Source organism: Scylla paramamosain, chromosome 23 (assembly GCF_035594125.1).
Source record: "Scylla paramamosain isolate STU-SP2022 chromosome 23, ASM3559412v1, whole genome shotgun sequence".
NCBI lineage: Eukaryota > Metazoa > Arthropoda > Malacostraca > Decapoda > Portunidae > Scylla > Scylla paramamosain.
In genome coordinates this window covers 8,837,986-8,858,012 of record NC_087173.1, presented here as the reverse complement: position 1 = coordinate 8,858,012, position 20,027 = coordinate 8,837,986, and the positions used below count along the sequence as shown (strand labels likewise).

The window sequence follows — 20,027 nt, the reverse complement described above, 5'->3', positions numbered from 1 at the left end:
TAACCGACACCTAGACGAAGAAGTTAGTAGGATATCCTATAGACGAAGAAGTTTGTAGGTTATCCTATAGACGAAGAAGTTAGTAGGATATCCTATTATGTCAATTTTATTTGATCTCTCTGCCCCTGGCAATGAAGTGGAACATATCTGAAGACGGTACGTACGTCTAACTGGTTTTCTAGTTCTTTCCTTTTCATCTTTCTTCCCTTCCGAATGTTATGCAGCACTTCTTTGTATTTTCCTATATCAATTTGTTGATTTTTAAGAGAAGCTAATGGGAACAAGAAGAACATCACTGAAATCAAGGAGCGTATAAGTAGAATCCCTTAACAAAGACGGTACATAAATTTCAGCGTTGTTATTGTTGACTTGTGTTCTCTGGCCGCCTTCTGCTTGCACCTGCACCCCGCGGTTATTTCGCCTGGTTTCACTTGCTGCATACCTGTACAGTGGAGGAAAGGGGCACAGAAGACTCGAAATGGTGCACAGGAATTGAGGGAGACAGCAGAAATTGAGGAAAAGTGTGGATTTAAGGTGTGTGTGTGTGTGTGTGTGTGTGTGTGTGTGTGTGTGTGTGTGTTCTTTTGTGCTTTTCATTCTTTCCTTTGGTAAATTTTTATACCAGTTCTTCCTTAAGCTGGTGATTTCACTTTTTGTTATTGTTTTTGCATGATTCACACGAATTTGAAGCTCATTTTCGTTGGAAGTACCTAGTTTTCCAGTTCCGTCCCCCCTCCACCCACAGGTAGGGAGGATTGGAAAACATAAATTCTGGCAGAAGAATGAGGCTCAAACCAACTGAATCACAAAAACAGCCCAGAAAATAATAATAAAGTCAAAAAACGTTAAACTTAACCAAATCTAAGCAACCTAACCTAACCTTGTAAGGTGCATAGTGTATTAGTTTTCATTATCGCTGGAGTTGTCGGCTGGAGGTAAGGGAGTTTTGGCCAGCAGAACCCATGATTTCTTAGAAATTTCGGTAAATTTATAGTTTAAGCCAATGTCCCCAATCTCTACCCACTGCCCACGGCGTTATTATTAATTTCCGACAAGTAGTGTAATCATTAGAAATGAAGTGAATAGTGAAAAGAACAAAATGAGGTAGGTTATTACCACGTAGTGTGTAATGGCTTAAACTATAATAAAACCCTAACCTAACCTAACAACTGAAGTTCAGGCAACAACACACCATTTATGTTTACCTATGGACTTAGAAAAAGTTGAGAGCGCTGTGCATTCCCAGGCTTATTGTGGTGTTATTATTAATTTCCGACAAGTAGTGTAATCATTAGAAATGATGTGAATAGTGAGAAGAACAAAATGAGGTAGGTTATTACCACGTAGTGTGTAATGGCTTAAACTATAATAAAACCGAAATTTCAATGAGGACATGTTATCTTTGTAGGATAACTTAATTATACCATGTGAAGCAGAAGCACACCTCACACAGAGCTTGGCCATTGAGTAACTGATATTTAAAATCTGCCTCCATAAAGGGTGATATTTGTGCATGTGTGGCGGGAGAGGTGATCACATATGATTTAGTATCAAATAACAAATCAGATGTGAGTGGAGCATTCAATATTAGTAATGAAGAAGATCAGTAAGTGGCAGCAGTGTTGACTGTGAGGAGATGTGAGCTGAACAGGGCACCATGACAGCCCTTCCATGTGGGCCAATAATAAATGAAAAATTCTTAGCCCAAAAATTATTAGCTTGTGACAGAAAAAAGCTGTAGAAGAAATATTCCTTACAAAATTCTCAATTATACAAAAAAAAAAAAAAAGAAAAGAAAACTGGAAAAAAAAACTGAATTAAGTGACTGGATATAAACTCCAGTAGCTAATATCTTATTTATTTATTTTTTGTTTTTTTGTTTGCTGAATTCTGTTTGTATTGTACCACATTAACCAGCTCTATATTTGTGAGAACAAAAACAATAAATAATTGAATCAATCAATAAAATATGAAGCACCAAAAATACATATTATATATATATATATATATATATATATATATATATATATATATATATATATATATATATATATATATATATATATATATATGCACACTCACACACATATACTCGTATATATATATATTGATGTCCTTGGCCAGTGATCCATTTACATAAAATAAATAAATAAGCAAAATAAATGTAAATTACAGAAGCAGGGAAGACGCAAGGTAGAGCAGCAAGATGGCACAGTACAAAGGTGCTGCCAGCGAGGCTGGCCGTGCCATGCAGATCAAGAAGAGGAGGGAGAGGGAGCAGGAGGAAATGGAGCAGAAGAAGAGGAAACTGGAAGAGACCCTGAAGATCAACAAAATTGAGAATAAATTTGCTGTCCATTATGATGCAGTGGAGCAGCAGCTGAAGGTTAGTAATGTGTCAAAGTCTTGTGCTGAGACTTGAGGCAGAACTTGGAACTTATCACAAGTAACTCATTTTATACAATTTTTTTCTACACAAATTTGGTTTATCATAACTTGAAATGTATTAAGTTTAATTGATTTTGTATGAACTACTCATTTGGTCTGTGCATAGACTTAAGTATCAAGGTAAATTTTTCCAGTTTTCTGCATCTTGATTATTTTAGCTTTTATATTTGAAAATAGAATTAAAAACAAGGATCAATTGTATGTAAATAGATTTAGGACAACATGGTGCAATGCAGTTGGTGAAATGTCCTAATCTCCCTTTTTTTTTTTATTATTAGTTTTTTTTTCTTTTTTCTTTTTTTTTTTTTTCTTCAACACAGTTTCTGTTTACACGATGCCTGAAAGTATTATGTAAATTGAGAGACACTTGTATATATGACTGAGAAAGATGCCAACAAGTATCATTCCCTTTGGTGTCCTGCAGAGCTCCACCATCGGTCTGGTAACACTGAATGAGATGAAGGCAAAACAGGAGGATGTTGTGAAGGAGAGAGAAAAGGAACTAGCTCGCAAAATAAGAGAACAGGAGAAGCTGCTGAAGAAGGAGATTGAAGCCAAGCAAGCCAAGAAGAAGGAGCAGAGAGAAAAGGTGTGTTGGAGTGAGTGTGTAGCCAACCTAACCTAAAGAAAATAATATATAGCAATAGGACAGTCAAAGCTGATCAAAAGCATTCTAAGTCTTTGTGATCAGTTGTTGCCTAAAGAAATGGTTACCTTGAGTTTCCTGCCATTGGTTATTCCCGGTAGCAGCCTATCATTTATCTAGCCTTCATAAGGGGCATAAAAAATACAAACAGGGTTTATTTTTAACACATTACCATTTTGCTTCATTTGTCAGACTGAAATAAAATAAATATTCATCCATTTGTACCAGAAAATATAAAACACCATTTTTATACAACTACAGATTGCCAAGCTCAGTTTCTGTCCAGATGATGACGAGGAAGAAGAAGATGAGGAGGGGAGTGAAACGGAGAAAAATGGCAAAGCGGAGGAAAGTGATGCATCCACTAGTGAGGGGGAAGCTGATAAGGGATCCAAGTTGAAGATGATCAAGAACCCTGATGTGGACACCAGCTTTCTACCTGACCGAGACAGAGAGGATGCTGAGAACAGACTGAGGGAGGAGCTGAGGCAGGTAAGAGAAAATATAATTGTAGTACCTGTGAGAGAAAGGAGTGAGAGGGGAATGAAAGGATTAAAACTTAACATGGACAGAAGTAAATGAAGGACAGAATGCTTGAGTATATAATAGAAAGTAAAAGAATTAAAAGGCTAGAGCAAGGATAGATATAAATGGAAGTAAATGCTTGAGTATTGAATAGGAAGTAATGAGAGTGATTGAGAGGATGTGAGCATGTAAAGAGGGAATGCTGGAGTTGGGATAAATGAAAGGCACAGACCTTGGGTAATAGAATGGAGTGAGAGGATGCAAGGAGAGGAATAACTAAACAACTCAGCAGGTGAAGGAGGGAACACTTTCTGGATGTGAGACTAGAAACATAAGAAGCAACTTGAGAATTAGAAAATACATAGGATCTTGAATATAATATACAAGGATAGTGTGGTAGAGTAATAATAACGATGATTGCACTATTGGTGGCAGGAATGGGTTGCCAAACAGGAGGCCATGAAGAATGAGGAGATTGAGATCACCTTCAGTTACTGGGATGGCTCTGGCCACCGACGCTCTGTGAGAATGAAGAAAGGTGAGAAAGAGCTGATGTGTTATTTGTTTTGTCTTGTTCTTGATGTTGTGTTGTGATTATTTTATTGCTTTGTGAGAATGAAGAAAGGAGGAGCTGATCTGTTGCTTGTATTTTCTTGTTCTTGGTGTCGTGTTTTGATTATTTTATTGCTTTGTGAGAATGAAGAAAGGTGAGGAGGAGCTCATGTGTTGCTTGTATATTCTTGTTCTTGGCCTCATGGTTTGATTATTTTATTGCTTTATGAGAATGAAGAAAGGTGAGGAGGAGCTCATGTGTTGCTTGTATTTTCATGTTCTTGGTGTCATGTTTTGATTATTTTATTGCTTTGTTAAAATGAAGAAAGGTGAGGAGGAGCTTGTGTGTTGTTTGTTTTGTCTTGTTCTTGGTATTGTGTTGTGATTATTTATCTCTACTTCATATCTTATTTCATCTTCATCTTACTCACTTCATCTCATCTCCAGCTCACCTCTTCATTTTCACCTCACACCTCACTTCATCTTCACATCACTTCATGTTCACCCCACACCTCTCTTCATCTCACTCTTAACTAATTTCTTCACCTCCAACTTGCATCATCTTCATCTCCAACTCATTTCATCTTTACTTCCAATTTGCATCATCTTCACCTTACATCACATCATCTCACTTATTTCATCTCACTTCCAACTCTTCACCTTCACCTAACTCATTTCATCTCACACCTCACTTTATCTCACTATTTTAATAGCCACCTCACTCACTTCACCTTACCTGCAACACCACTTCAGTTAAACTCACTTCATCTCACCTTCAGCTCACTTTACCTCCACCTCACTCACTTTATCTTTGCTTTACTCACACCTCTCCTGTCCGGCAGGCAACAGTGTGTACCAGTTCCTGCAGCGTGGCCTGGAGATTCTGCGCAAGGAGTTCAATGAGCTGCGATCTGTCTCAGCCGACCACCTCATGTACATCAAAGAGGACCTTATCATCCCCCACCACTACACCTTCTATGACTTCATCGTCAACAAGGTACGGAGGAGAGGTGGAAAAATGGACTTGTTAATAAGACATAATGTAAATCACTCTCTTATCATAGTCATTTTGTTTGGTATTTTTATTTTACCATACATGGTTGGATGCTTTATCTCTCCCCCTATATTTTCTATGACTTCATCGTGAAAAGATGCAGAGGAGGAAAGGGGAAAAAATGACCCCTTAATAAGACACAAAGGAGATCAGCATCATTTTGCAGAAGAGGGAAAAATTTACTATTTCTATTAGACAGTTGAAATCAGCACTTCTTAATTATCTTGTTTGATATCTTTATTTTCCCTTACTGGGTTGGATGGCTTACCTCTCCCTTTAATAGGAAACAATGGAAATGAACCTTTTGATTCTTACTTTGTTTAATATATTTTCCTTAATTGGACTGGATGGCTTATCTCTTCCAGTCTCTCAATCTTCTAGTTGTTTTGCAGTCATAAATTGTCTCTTCGAACTCCATCTTTCTTGTGTCTTCCTTAATATCTCTTAATGCCTCTTGTATATTTAAAGAGCCTTCTTCTCATGCTCACAGTTTCAAGTCTGTTTTTATTTAACCTCCTTATCTTTTCTGCATGACTGATCCTCATAAAGTGAGGACAGGAGTACCTCCTCTTCTCCATCAGGGTCCAAGGAGCTAAAAGTGTTGTGAATGATTATGAATGTGAAAATTCTGTGGCTTGTCTTGGCCACCCCTGTTTTTGGAGGAGACATGCTTGGTATTTGTATGTATGTATCTTTCTTTATCTCTCACTCATACTCTTTGATAATTTATAAATAAAATAAGCTAACATCTATTTCATATAATGCGAAGATACTTTTTTTATGATGTAAACTAGTTATATAAATAGTTAGCAAACATTAAGGCTGGGAATTTAAGTGGCAAGGAAATGCTTTATTATGATATTGACTGGTTTTATCTAGAATTAAAAAATATTTAGACAGAAAATCAATATACTGAGAAGGTACTGTGTTGTGATGCTGACTAGTTATGTACAGCATTAACAAACATTAAGGCAGGGAATTTGTGGCAAGAAAATGGCTTATGGTTATTTTGTTTACTAGTTACATACAGAATTAAAAGATATTCTAATAAACACTAAGGTAGGGAATTCATGTAACAAGAAAAGGCTGTTCTGTGATGACACCCGTAACTATTCCCCTTCAGGCTCGAGGCAAAAGCGGTCCATTGTTCCACTTTGACGTCCACGATGACATCAGGCTGGTCAGCGATGCGTCAGTGGAGAAGGAGGAGTCCCATGCTGGTGAGGAACATTAATATTTCTGTTGCATATAAACAATTATTCCAGGTGCTCTGAGGGATATAAAGAGAAGACCATATCATTGAAAGAGTTGACACAATTTATCATGATCATCATCTAGTTATCAGTACTGTTATTGTACATTATGTTTCATCATAACTCTTTCAGTGCTATACATATATTTTTCATTACACAGCTTCCTAGATGCTTATTTTTTTGTACCATAGTATCTTAAATCGCTCTGTATCCTGGGAAAGAGGAATATTAACATATTTGTATCCTAGAAAAGAAAAAAATTAACCTATTCTCTTTCTCTATTGCATATAAACAATTATTTTCATTGCTCAGAAGGCTATAAAAGAGGAACACCATGCCAGTGAACATAAGAACATAAAATAAATGAACCTGCAAGAAGCCATCAGACCTACATGTGGCAGTCCCTGTATAAAATGCACCTACCTATTTCCACCTATCGACGTCTAATCTTTAAAGCTCCCTGATAACGGCACTAACAGTCGATTGCTGAGAGGCTTAACGCAGCTGGCTCTCCCACCCTCAGGCAAGGTGGTGATGCGCACGTGGTATGAGAGGAACAAGCACATCTTTCCTGCCAGCCGGTGGGAACCGTACGACCCTCAGAAGAACTATGAGAAGTACACCATCAAGGACAAAAACAAGAAAAAGTAGAAAGCTGCGTCATCAGATGTCTCTGCGTTTGCTCACAAGTACAAAGACATACTGTGTGTCCTTCTACTGCCAGCCTCTGCAGCGGTCATTGTTCTGAACACCCCAGAGAGAGAGAGTGTGTTTATGTGTGGTGTGTGTGTGTGTGTGTGTGTGTTTGTGTTGGGACTAAAAGATGCACTTGTCTTGTCATTTAGCAGACGCCTTAGTTCTGAACAGCCCAGGGAGAGAGAGAGAGAGAGAGAGAGAGAGAGAGAGAGTGCATGTGTATGGTGTGTGTGTTTGTGTGTGTGTGTGTGTGTGTGTGCATGTTGGGTCTACAAAGTTTACTCGCCTCGTCATGTAGAAGATGCCATAGATGGGTCTCTTGCATTACCATTAGAGCATTTGTGTCCTGGATTGTGTGTCTGCAGCTCCTTGTGTGCAGAGGCCCGGAAGGGGCTTTGGTCTTAGGTGTGACTTTTGTCCACTGCTGTAGGTGAGTCTTGTTTGGCTTGTGCAGGTGATAGAACAGCTGTAGGAACACTTGAATATTTTTAAGTTCCCTTGTTCAGGCCTATTTACATGGTGAAACTTACACTAGCCACTCTCTCAGGAGCAGGCAGCTTGTGAGGGTGCTAAGGAAGCTGCTAGGATTGCTAGGGCTGGACTGACAGACTGTGGGTGATCCTTATCTACCTGTTCCTTGTAATTTGAAATTCACTGCCAGCAAGGGTGAGTAGGTGACACACACTCAGCCTGACTGCTCTTATATGCCAGGTTTGGGGTGTAAGCAGTTCCAGGTGTGGCAGCATGGACAGTGTGGTGGTGTGATGTTCCTGTCAGTAGTCAGCAAATAAAGGTTGTCAACTTGTCATGCTGGCCTGCACCTTCACCTTGACAGCCGAGCCACTGACACGACCAGAGCGGGTTGGCTGTCACTTGTGAGAGTTGTGTGTGTGGGTGGCCCACCATGTAAAGGCATTTTTAGAAACAGGCCGGTGGTAATCATGGCATATTGTGGCCTGTGAGGAAATTGACATTCAGACAACAGTGAGTTTAAAGTTCTCCCCAGTTCTTAGTAATTGCAGTTTTGTATAAGTAACTGCATTTCCCTGACAGTGTTATACAGTAAAGTAAATAGGTAAAAATGCTTACAGTAATTAAAGAATTATAATATCGTCTTAAGTTCAGGAATAATATCTTTGATCAAAGAGACAGAGTGTGGTACGTGTCCCCACAAATAAAAAGATAATGATTTTGTTTCAGGCGTTGTACACTTGTACTTACAAAGTGAGAAACATGATGGTTGTATTACTGTTTTATGGACAATGTGTCCTTTTCAGCAGTGTTATACTTACCTGTAGTGTTGCTTTTTAACACCTGACTGGCCTTGGGTCAGCCTGAAGGAGAGTGAGCCTGGGAACCGTGACGGCAGGGCAAGTCTTCACTGCCTCATTCTAGCATTACTTTTGTACATAGGTTATGTATGGTCCATGTGACTGGACTGAGTAGCACTTTTGTAATCTGTTGGATGGTTAAGTTTGACAGCAATCCACTGCCAGCACACCCGAACAGTGAGGGACACGGTGGTCAGACCTGGGAGGTGTGCGGGTGGCTGGTTTATCAATATTTTTTACTCTGTACCCAGACTTTTCTTTTTTATTATGTAAGTATATTCATATATTTAATTTAAATATCATATAGTTTTTTTACTCTGCTTTTCATTAAGATCCTTGTACACTACAGATGTATGCATGCTGACCCAGAAGGTGCTGAAGCACGTGTTACAAGAAGGAAAGAGTGAATCGCAAGTAATACAAAACTTAAACATTTGCAGATGGAACTTGTGTTTTTATTAAAAAGTCAGAAGGGAGGAAAATAATCTGGTTTGTCCACTGACACAAGTAACAAAAAATATAGAACTTCAGAAACTTGCAGAATTTTTTTGTATAGATATCTTGTAAGTGAGAGGTAAAGGTAGTATTTTTAGAGAACACCTGCAGGGAAGAGATATTAACAGGAAGAAAAACAGGATACTGGTACTGATTGTGTAGAATAGTGCGAGAGAAATCCATTGTTACTTATCTTACTTCCTTTTGTTTTCTCTCTTCACAAAATACACAAAAATAATAGGTGAATGATTAATGTTGATATGTATTTACTAATGCTATTGTCTAGTTTTATTCCTTGCTATTTACACATTATATATATATATATATATATATATATATATATATATATATATATATATATATATATATATATATATATATATATATATATATATATATATATATATATATATATATATATATATATATATATATATATATATATATATATATATATATATATATATATATATATATATATATATATATATATATATATATATATATATATATATATATATATATATATATATATATATATATATATATATATATATATATATATATATATATATATATATATATATATATATATATATATATATATATATATATATATATATATATATATATATATATATATATATATATTTAGCAAATATTGTATTAATTTATTGCCTATCAAATTACACAAAAATAGATGAATGATTAATGTTGGTATATATTTGTTGAAGTTGTCATTTACTTTTCTTATTATCTACTCATCATTATTATTATTTTTTTATTACTATCCAGTTAGTAATTCATATTTTTTTTTATATTATCATATGTATATCTATTTTTCTTGTTTTCCATGCTTCTTGTGTAATCTTCCTCTCTTTTCCCCGAATGTTGTTCTTCCTTCTGTTCTTCACATTATTTAGGTTTATTTAGGTGCATGCATTTCTTTAATATTTTTTCCCTTTCTTTTTTGCCTTTATATATATATATATATATTTTTTTTTTCCATATGCTGTACAAATTACTCATGTTTATGCATGGTGTATTTCTTGCAAATTTCCTCCCTAGTTTTCACCATATTTTTTTCTTTCTTTAGTGTATATTGTCAGGCCATGCTGTGGAAGTTTGTGGCCACCTGTTCTGTGCTCAAGTTCCATTCATTAGGATTGTCCATGAGTTGTCTCTTTCTGCCAGGGGTTGTAGGTCTAAGAGTGTGAGTGTGTGGTTCTTTGTCTCGGCCAGCCCGTGTGGGATTGCTGGCCTGGTATATGGTAGATTTAGTAGATGAACTACACACTATTTAGATTTGTTTAATATTTCCCTGCTCATGAAATACACGACCTGAGCTGTATTCATGGGATTCTGTAATTGTATGTATTTATCCAGTTTTTCCTTCAGTTGTGCATTTTTCCTCCTATCATCTCTACCTCTACTCTGTTTTTTCATTAGCAAAACTCACTTAATCACTTCATACAGGGCCTCAGTTTCATTTGTATGGTTCTTTGTATCCATTTATCCATTCTTTCTTTCAGTTGATGTGCAGTCCTTGTCACTATTATCTCTATTTCTACCCTGTTTTTAGTTAGCTGTATTTGCCTTGTCATTATTTACATGACATTAGTTATATTTGTGTGGTTCTCTGTGTCCATATTCAGTTTTCCAGTTGATAATAGAATAGGAATAAGAACGCAGGCCCTTAGCGGGGTTGGAACAGAAGGGAGGAGCCAGAGCTGTGGGAGGAGCTATTGGTGGCTGGAGATATTAAAAGCGAGAAGAAGAGAAGAAATGCATCACTTCTTGTAGAGAGTCTTGCCTCAACAGGGAGAATGAAGCCACCGCCACTACTGCTGCTGCTATTAGTGGTTCGTATACAGCTCCTCTTCACTGTATTTCAAATTATGTTTTCTCTTGACTCTATTAATTTCTACTTTATTCTGATGCATATTTTCTTGTCTCCATGTATTCATACCTGCATAACATTGACTCCATTTGTTTTTAACAGTTTCTATTAATTTCTCCATAGTGCCAATTGCATGTTTTTTTTTTTTTTTATTCATTCCTCTTATGTTCATATCCACTTGTATTCAGTCCTCTGTAATATCAAACTCTAATTCAAGTAGTTTGTTACCTATATTTACATAAATATATGTTTGATCCAATACATAAATTCTTTGTATATACATGGATGAGCCCATTGATTAGAACATTTTTGATAACTACATATTTTCCTGTTTTCACTCTCACACAACAGGCAGGTTTTGTGAGCTGCATTCCCCAAGGAAGGCATGAGGGAGGGGGTGCTGAGGACAGCCTGGTGCCTCAGTCTGGTGTGGGCAGCAGTGGTTCATCCAAGAATCTGAGGTGAGTGTTTGTTACATTCCTTTAAGCTGTCTTGTATAATGCATGGTGTCTTATGGTTCATCCAAGGATCTGAGGTGAGTGTTTGTTACATTCCTTTAAGCTGTCCTGTGTAATGCATGGTGTCTTAGTCTCCTTATGTTCTTATGAGGGTTTTAGTACTAGTGAAAGTATGTATAGGAGAAGGAAGAAAAGATAATGAAGGTTTATTTCAGTCTTATACAAATTTTTTTTCTCTGTTCTGTTTTCTGTCTTTTTATATCGATATTTTTTTTCTTTTCTTTTTTTAAGTTTTATAATATACAGAGCACTGGAAAAGAGCACCAATTACATTAATACATTTAAATAATAAATGCATACAATTAAAACTTCAATTAAGAAACATCACCAGCAGTTTTGTTCTGGCTAAGAGTAACAATTTCTTCACTGTGGCCCTCTGTCTGCCCCTGCTTGAAGTGAGGATGCAGACCAGCAAAGTGTCAAGCCACTGCCCAGGGAGGTGAGGTCTGATGATGACACTCAGGCAAGAAATGACCTCAGGGAACCAAATCTTGTCCAGACACAGTAAGTACAGAGGGAGAGAGAGACACATGTATATTTGTCACTATAACCTTTGTATTTTTGAATCAGTGATGGTATACAGTGATGAATCTGTGAAAAAAAAGAAAGTAGCAAGTGATGATTTGTAGTATTAAACACACTTAGAGGCATATTAGGTATAGAAAGAAAGGGAGATACATGTTTATTTCCTAGTACAAGTAATGTATGCAGTGTTTGCCCAACAGCATGCACTGGTTTACTCCTGCCTCTTCATAATGAGACCATTCCCTACCCTGCACATACTCCAGCTCTTAGACCACAGTACATAGATGCAAGGTATATAGAAAATAGATAAATAAATAAACACCCTTGCTTTAACAGAGGAGAGGGGAACATAAATCTACGAAGGTTCATTTATAGAGAAATTCTCCCAAGATCCAATAGGACAAGATCTAGTAGAGGACATGGACAGAGAGTAAGTTCGAGCCAGGAACCCAAAAGCTGTGGTGCAGATGGCAACAATTTCCAGCAAAATGATAAAGGCAACTCTGCTAAGAAGGAGGGCATGGAGAAGAATGATGATGAAGATGATGATGAAGATGATGATGATGATAAGGATGATAAGGATGATAAAAGTAATGATGATGAGGATGATAAAAGTAATGATGAGGTTGATAAGGAAGAGACGGGAGAGGAGTCATTACGAAAGCCACCTAAAAGTCGAAAAACACCAAAAAAAGGATGGAACGAACGAAGAACTCCAAGATTGTAAGTACATAAAATATGATCTGTTTTTCTTTTCTGGCATATAATTCACCATCTGCGATTCTGAATTCTTTTTACTGGAAGTGAGTTGAGACTGTTTAGGTTATATTATGTTACATTCTTGTCATGGGAAAGGAAAGCTACATTCTTGCTTATAAGAGAGGTAAATTGTGATGTATAAAGAGCTATGTTCCTTTAACCTTGTACTGCTTTAGTCATCCTTTGTTATCTTTCCTGGCACTGAAAATTGCTTGCATGGAGACATAAGAACATAAGAACATAAGAAATAAGGGAAGCTGCAAGAAGCGACCAGGCTTACACGTGGCAGTCCCTGTATGAAACACACCTACCTATTTCCATCTGCTATCCCCATCCATAAACTTGTCTAATCTTCTCTTAAAGCTCTCTAGTGTCCTAGCACTAACTACATGATTACTGAGTCCGTTCCACTCATCTACCACTCTATTTGAGAACCAATTTTTTCCTATCTCCTTCCTAAACCTAAATTTTTCAAGCTTGAACCCGTTATTTCTTGTTCTACCCTGGTTGCTGATCCTAAGAATTTTGCTTACATCTCCCTTGTTATAACCCTTATACCACTTAAAGACTTCTATCAGGTCCCCTCTTAACCTACGTCTCTCTAAAGAATGTAAATTTAACAGCTTCAACCTCGCCTCGTAAGGAATACTCCTCATCCCCTGTATCCTTTTAGTCATTCTCCTCTGTACTGATTCTAATAGACCTATATCTTTCCTGTAATGTGGGGACCAGAACTGCACCACGTAGTCTAGATGAGGTCTGACCAGCGCCAAGTATAACTTTAATATTACTTCCGGCCTTCTACTTTTAACACTCCTAAAAATGAATCCTAGTACTCTATTTGCCTTGTTTCTGGCTTCTATGCATTGTTTCCCTAGACGGAGTTCAGAGCTAACTATAACTCCTAAATCTTTCTCGTACCCTGTACCTACCAGAGTTTGGTTGTCTAATGTGTACCTATTGTGTGGGTTTCCTCTACCTACGCTAAGCACATTGCATTTATTGATATTAAATTGCATTTGCCATCTATCCGTCCATTCATTCATTCTATCTAAGTCTGCCTGCAAGGCGATGGCATCCGATTCTGACCTAATTAATCTACCTATCTTTGTGTCATCCGCAAATTTACTAACATCACTACTAATTCCACTATCCAAGTCATTGATATACATTAGAAATAACAATGGTCCTAATACTGATCCCTGTGGCACCCCACTAATTACATGACCCCACTCGGATTTCGAGCCGTTTATTACCACTCTCTGTCGCCTGTTACCAAGCCATGACCCTATCCAGCCTAACACCTTCCCATCTATCCCGTGTGCCCTAACCTTTCTCAGGAGCCTTTGATGGGGTACCTTGTCAAATGCTTTACTAAAGTCCAGATATAAGATATCATAACTATCACCATTATCTACTGCCTCGTACACCTTACTGTAAAAACTTAACAAGTTTGTCAGGCAAGACTTCCCCTTCGTGAAGCCATGCTATGACTGATTTATCAAGTTATGTTTGTCTAAATGTTCCCTAATGTTCCTCGCTATTATTGACTCTAACGTTTTACCTACAACTGAAGTTAAGCTGACAGGTCTATAATTAGACACTAAAGTTTTATCTCCTTTCTTAAAGATGGGTACTACATTAGCCTGCCTCCACATTACTGGTACCTCACCCAACTCCAGTGATTTCCTAAAGACAGAAACTAACGGCTCACTAATAAGACACAAGAGAGGAAAGAGAGGAAGGTTATTTTTGTCTTCTTACACTACAGGAATATTTAAGAGTTAAATGCAAAAAATAGTTTCCAAAAAGTTATGGATATTGAAGGGGAAAATTATATCTAGCAGTGAAATGGTCAACAGAAAATAAAAGAAAAAAAATCATAACTTAAGAAATTCATAAATCAGGAGTATCCATAATTTTTAATTTTTCCCCATTCAAAGTAGAATTTTCATCATATTCAACATGCATTCTCTAAAACTCTTATTTTGTAATTGTGTATTGTGTATTCACAAAGCAGGAAAGAGGACAATATTGTTCTATTTCTAACTAAGAAATTCCAAATTCAACTGTAAATACACATGAAAATAAAAGGCCAGCAGAAAGAAAGGGGAAAAAAGAAAGAAAGAAAGGTCCCACTGAGGTATTAGTCCCAAAAGAAAAGTCAAAAAGATAATCTAAAGTTGAGGAAAAAGTTTCTTGAAATTTCTCTCTTGAAAGAGTTCAGGCCATAGGGAAGATGATATACAGAAGCAGGCAGGGAGTTCTAGAGTTTACCAGAAAAGGGATGAATGACTGAGAATACTAGTTAACTCCTGCATCAGGGAGGTAGACATAGGAAGGGAGGAAATAAAGAAGCCAGCAGGGAGTTCTAGTTTACCAGAAAAGGGATGAATGACTGTGATTACTAGTTGACTCTTACATTAGAGAGATGGTCAGAATAGGCATGAGAAAAAGTAGAAATATATTAGCATTTTCATTCACTCTGCTCATGCACACATTTTAACCCTTTAGTCGTGAAGGGCATGATGATGCAAAGCGAGGATATGGAGAATACAACAACTCTGACAGTGACGATGAAACAAGTCCCCTCTTAGAAAAGCAGACGAAGAGCCGAGAGAAACGACAACCAGGGAGAAGAGGAGGCAGTGACAGTGATTCCAGTAACTCAGATAATGCCAATGAAGAAACACCACTTCTCCGTAGCTCAAGGAACACGACAGAGAAAAAAAGATACGAGGATGATACGTAAGTTGGGATTCCTGTCTCTTATTCTGCTTGTGTGTGTGTGGGTATGAGTGTTTTGTGTATTACAGGTAGCTGTGTTTTGGGTATTACAGGTAGAAATAGGAGTATTGGTATCCCTATTTCTACAGGTGTGGTATTACAGTAAGTTTGTATTTGTACCCCCTGTTCCTACAGGTTTGGTATTACAAATAACCTTGTATTTTTATTGATATTTCTACAGGTGTGCATGATGATATGTATGTTTTTGGTACTACAGATAACTTGGCATTTCTACTTCTATTTCTACAGGTATTTGTATAAGTATGTTTATAGCCATATATGTAGATACAGCAAAATAGTAGATGAAATTATACCTATTCAATTTTATTTTACTTTATTTACTTATTTTTAAACCAATCACAGTAGTTCCTAGCCATGATAACTTTACCATAACTCATCCAGCCCAAAGCTCTATATTTCTCAACCGAAATGCTTTTCTCTTCCACAACCATAACAGAGGCAGCCGCAGGACCACTGATAAGCAAATATTGCCAAAAACCAAGCAAAAAATATATCCACATGACAGATATCAGAAACTTAGGCAAAGAGACAGTGGGGGCAGTGGTAGTGATGATAGAGGTCAGGAAATTAATAAAAGGATATTTTTCTTTAGTTCCAAGAACAAGCCAAAGAAGAGAAAGACAGCTAAGTCTGGTTTACGTAAAAAATTTAGTGGATTCAAGAGTTGGGTGAAGAAGAAGATACATAACGACCCTCCATATCAGAGGTTCCATGATAGTGAAGGATATGATGATGATGGCTATTATGAAGACACTGAGGGTCATGATATTGTTGAAAGGGGAATGCGTTCTATAAAAAACTGGTTTAAAAATAAGACAGCTATGCTCAGTGCACGTAGGGACAGTAATAAGACAGATGATGGAGGGAGAGATAACAATGGCTATGATGGACGTGATGAGATGTATGACAATGATGATGATTACAATGATGAGACAATGCTGCTGCCGGCAAAGAAGTGGAGGAGACTTCGTGCCTTCTTCACACGTTACAGGTAAGAAAATAGGATCATAAGGAAGCTGCAGGAAGCCATCAGACCTACCTGTGGCAGTCTTTGCATGAAACATTCCTACCTATTTCCACCTATCATCCTCATCCATGAATCTGTCTAACATTCTTTTAAAGCTCCATAAGGAACATGATTATTGAGTTTATTCCATTCATTTCCCACTATCTGAGAAGTAAGTCCCACCTATTAATTTTTTTTAATCTAACTTTTATAAAGCTGTATTCCATTATTTCTTGCAGTTTATCTTTGAATTTTTTAAAGGATTGAGTCCAGTTCATAATGTTCTGTTTTTTAATGCAAAAGTACCATGTTTTCCTTGAATTTATGTACAGTAAATGACATAATGAATAGTGATATAGTGAATTTTGAATATTATGAGGATTTTAAACCCATCAAACAAATCTGATCTTTAGCAAACTCTTGATCATTATATATCTTTAACCACCCCCACCTTATATACAAATCAAGACAAATATCATATAACCCACACAAGCATTCCTTAACTTCCCATTCTTGCCTCACAATGAATCAGCATGTTATCATCTGTATATAAGAGGAGAACCATGTATTTCTAACCTCTTATTTTACCCTATATACAAAATGAAGATCATATTACCCACCCAGGCATTCCCTAACGTCCCATTCTTGCCTCCCTATGAATAAGCATGAGATTATAAGAGGTACATAAGAGAAGAACCTTGTATTTCTAACCCATTATCTTTCCCCATATATACAAAACAAGACAAACATTTTACCTGAAAATCCACCCAAGTGTTCCCTAACTTCCCATTTTTGCCTCACACTCTCTCAGGAATAAACGTGGCAACCTGGATCTGTTGGAAAGAGTTTTGAGGAACTTTGCTCTCGCTTCCTCACGCCTGGAGGAGGAAGTGACTCCAACCACCTCCCCACCTCCCCTGTTGAAGAACAAGATTGAGAAGGATGTGAATGGAGGGAATGAGGATGAGGATGACAAGGTTAGCAAATATGAAGAGGGTGACAGTGAAGATGAGGGCATAGGTAGAGATTATTATAATGATGGTTAGGTTATTATAATGATGATAATGATGATGAGGAGGAGGAGTTAAGATGAAGGAATAGGTAAAAATTATGATGATGGTGATGAAGGTGAGGGTAAGAATAGAGAGAATGATGATGATGATGATGAAAATGAGGAGAAAGTTAAAGAATATGATGATGATTATGAAAATGAAGCACAGAATGAAGGGAATTAGAAGCAGGGTAATGAATATGATCAAGATAGTGAGAATAATTTAGCTGATGAATATGAGCCTGAAAATTAAGTGAATGAAGGGGAAACAGGTGAAAATGAAACTCAGAATGATAACGATGATACAATGGGTGATAAGAAAAATAAAAAAAAAGCAAATATGAGAAAAAGAAGAGAGGAAGATAATGATAAAGAAAATAAGGGTGAAGATGAGGAAGAGGAAATAGATGAATATGAGGCAGAAAGTCAAGGAGCTTAAAGACAATGATAAATACAGAAGTTTGAATGATTAGTAGAAATAAAGATAAAGAGGAAGATGATAGCTATGAAGATTATGATGATGATAGTGATGAATATGATGATAACTCACTTTAGAAATGTGAAGGAAGTAGTAAAAAGGATGTAACACTTGATAATGAGAAGGATTAGAATAAGGAAGATAATAATGATGAAGATGATTATAATTTGCTATAGAAGTAAGGGGAAGATAGTAAAGATTGTAAAAAGTATTAAATGAAAAATGGAATGAAAGTGAAAGGAAAAAAACACAGGGATGAGGAATATGAGGGCTTAGAATATGAAGGTAAAAGTGAGGAACTGATTAATTCTGTGTGTCTAAAACAGTACTTTGTCTTTGCTTTGTGATTAAGTTTGACTAATTTAAATGATTCAATTTTTACTTAGTCATTTACTGTTTATTGTTTACTCTATTTTTGTTTTGTAATGAATTTTTACTTGAATTTCCTGGTTCTTAGATTAATTTTTTTTTTCCATTTTCTGATTTTTACTTTATTTTTAAGCAGTTTTTTTCCTTTTATGTATTTTATACCAAATTTTAAACTTCTTATTTTTCATTTCTCACTGAATCTTTTTCATTTTATTTTCATTACAAAGAAAATTTTCTCATTTTTTTAATTCTTCATTTATTTCTTTCACAAATCTAAGTTTTATTCATGTCCATAAAAGGAAAACTGCTGTCTATGTACTTACCATTGTCTTGTGAGCATTTTTACATTTTGTATTTGATAATGTACTTGAAATAAAGCCTGCATTTTAAATTAACAATTCTTCCATTCCCTCATGCCTTCCCCTTCCTCTCCTCCCCTCTTCCCTTTCCTCTCACTCAGCTCTTTTCTCCTCCTTCCTCCACCTCTTTATTTCCTCCTTCCTTTTTTTTCTTCTTTTCCTCCTCTCACTCACCTCTTTTCTCCTCCCTCCTCTTCTATTCCCTCCTTTCTCCTTTTCCTTTTTTTCCTTTCCTCCCAGTTTTCTTCCGTCTCACTCCCCTCTTTTCCTCCATCCTTCTCCTCTGCTATTCCCTCCTCTCTCCTTTTTCTTTCCTTTCTTCTTCCACATTCCTTCTTTTCCTTCTTCTTTTCCCTCCTTTCTTTTTTCTCCTCATTTCCTTCTGTTTTCTTCCTTACCACACTTCCTTTCCTGTATTTTCTTCCTGTTTTCTCTTCATCTATTCTCTCTTTCCACCTCTCAACACTCTATCCATTCTCCCCTTCTTTCCTCTCTCTTTCCTCTCTTCCATCTCCCTTCCTCCAGTTATCTTCCTTCTTTCATCTTCCTTTCCTCCTTTCCACCTTCTCTTTCTCTCTCTCCCTTTCCTCTCTTCATTCTCCCATTTATCTCTTCCTCCCATCTTCTCATCCTCTCCTCTTTCATTAACCTATCTCCTCTTCTCTCTCTCCTTTCTCCCTTGGACAGATTATCTTAACCATGTTCTTTCCTTTCCTCCCATCTCCTTCATTCCTCCCTCCTTTCACCTTGATATCTCTTAACCCTATCCTCCCACCACTTCCATCTCCTCTTTGGCTTCTCTCTCTCTCTCCTTTCTCACATGTATCTCTTCACACGATCCTCTCCTCTCCTCCCGTCTCCTCTTCACCTCTCTCCCTCCTCAATCCTGGATCTTCCCCGTAAGGATAATTCCACGCTTTGAATACGCCATAAGCTAAGGGTGAAATAATCCTCAGAGGTGTTTGTCTATGTGGAGAAGGATGACGAAGACAAAGACGAAGATGAGGAGAAGGAGGAGGAGGAAGAGGAGGAGGGAAAACATCGCATCTAGCTTAACCGCGGCTTTGAAAGGATTAAGGCATAATGGTGATAAATGAAGGGGAAGAGCGTAGGTAGAGGAAATGGAATAAGAGAGAGAGGAGGGGGTGGGGAAGAAGGCTGGGTACATAGTGTGATGTACGTTATTATTATACAGAAAGTACGATGTTTACTGGGGTTTGTGGTGGTATATATAAGAAAGTTTACGGAGAGAGA

General features: G+C 37.0%; 2 protein-coding genes across 4 annotated transcripts; both read left to right on the top strand.

Annotated features, from left to right (window-relative positions):
• Positions 1-351: 351 nt before the first annotated feature.
• On the top strand, positions 352-8,820 carry LOC135112113 (protein FAM50A-like). The gene is made up of 8 exons (XM_064026105.1): positions 352-534; positions 2,176-2,386; positions 2,873-3,037; positions 3,356-3,586; positions 4,055-4,157; positions 5,014-5,168; positions 6,349-6,445; positions 7,002-8,820. The coding sequence occupies exons 2-8, from the start codon at positions 2,207-2,209 to the stop codon at positions 7,127-7,129; spliced, it is 1,059 nt and encodes a 352-aa protein (XP_063882175.1). The 5' UTR covers positions 352-534; positions 2,176-2,206; the 3' UTR covers positions 7,130-8,820.
• Positions 8,821-10,117: 1,297 nt separating this feature from the next.
• LOC135112112 (probable ATP-dependent helicase PF08_0048) lies at positions 10,118-18,812 on the top strand. Of its 3 annotated transcripts, none has more exons than XM_064026103.1 (7): positions 10,118-10,862; positions 11,252-11,361; positions 11,815-11,922; positions 12,280-12,666; positions 15,217-15,450; positions 16,103-16,501; positions 17,328-18,812. In XM_064026103.1, the coding sequence occupies exons 1-7, from the start codon at positions 10,827-10,829 to the stop codon at positions 17,560-17,562; spliced, it is 1,509 nt and encodes a 502-aa protein (XP_063882173.1). In that variant the 5' UTR covers positions 10,118-10,826; the 3' UTR covers positions 17,563-18,812. The 3 variants fall into 3 exon arrangements, with proteins under 3 accessions (XP_063882173.1, XP_063882172.1, XP_063882171.1); XM_064026102.1 differs by having other exon boundaries at positions 10,143-10,862; positions 12,334-12,666; positions 15,947-16,501; XM_064026101.1 differs by having other exon boundaries at positions 10,156-10,862; positions 15,947-16,501.
• The last annotated feature ends 1,215 nt before the right edge of the window (positions 18,813-20,027 follow it).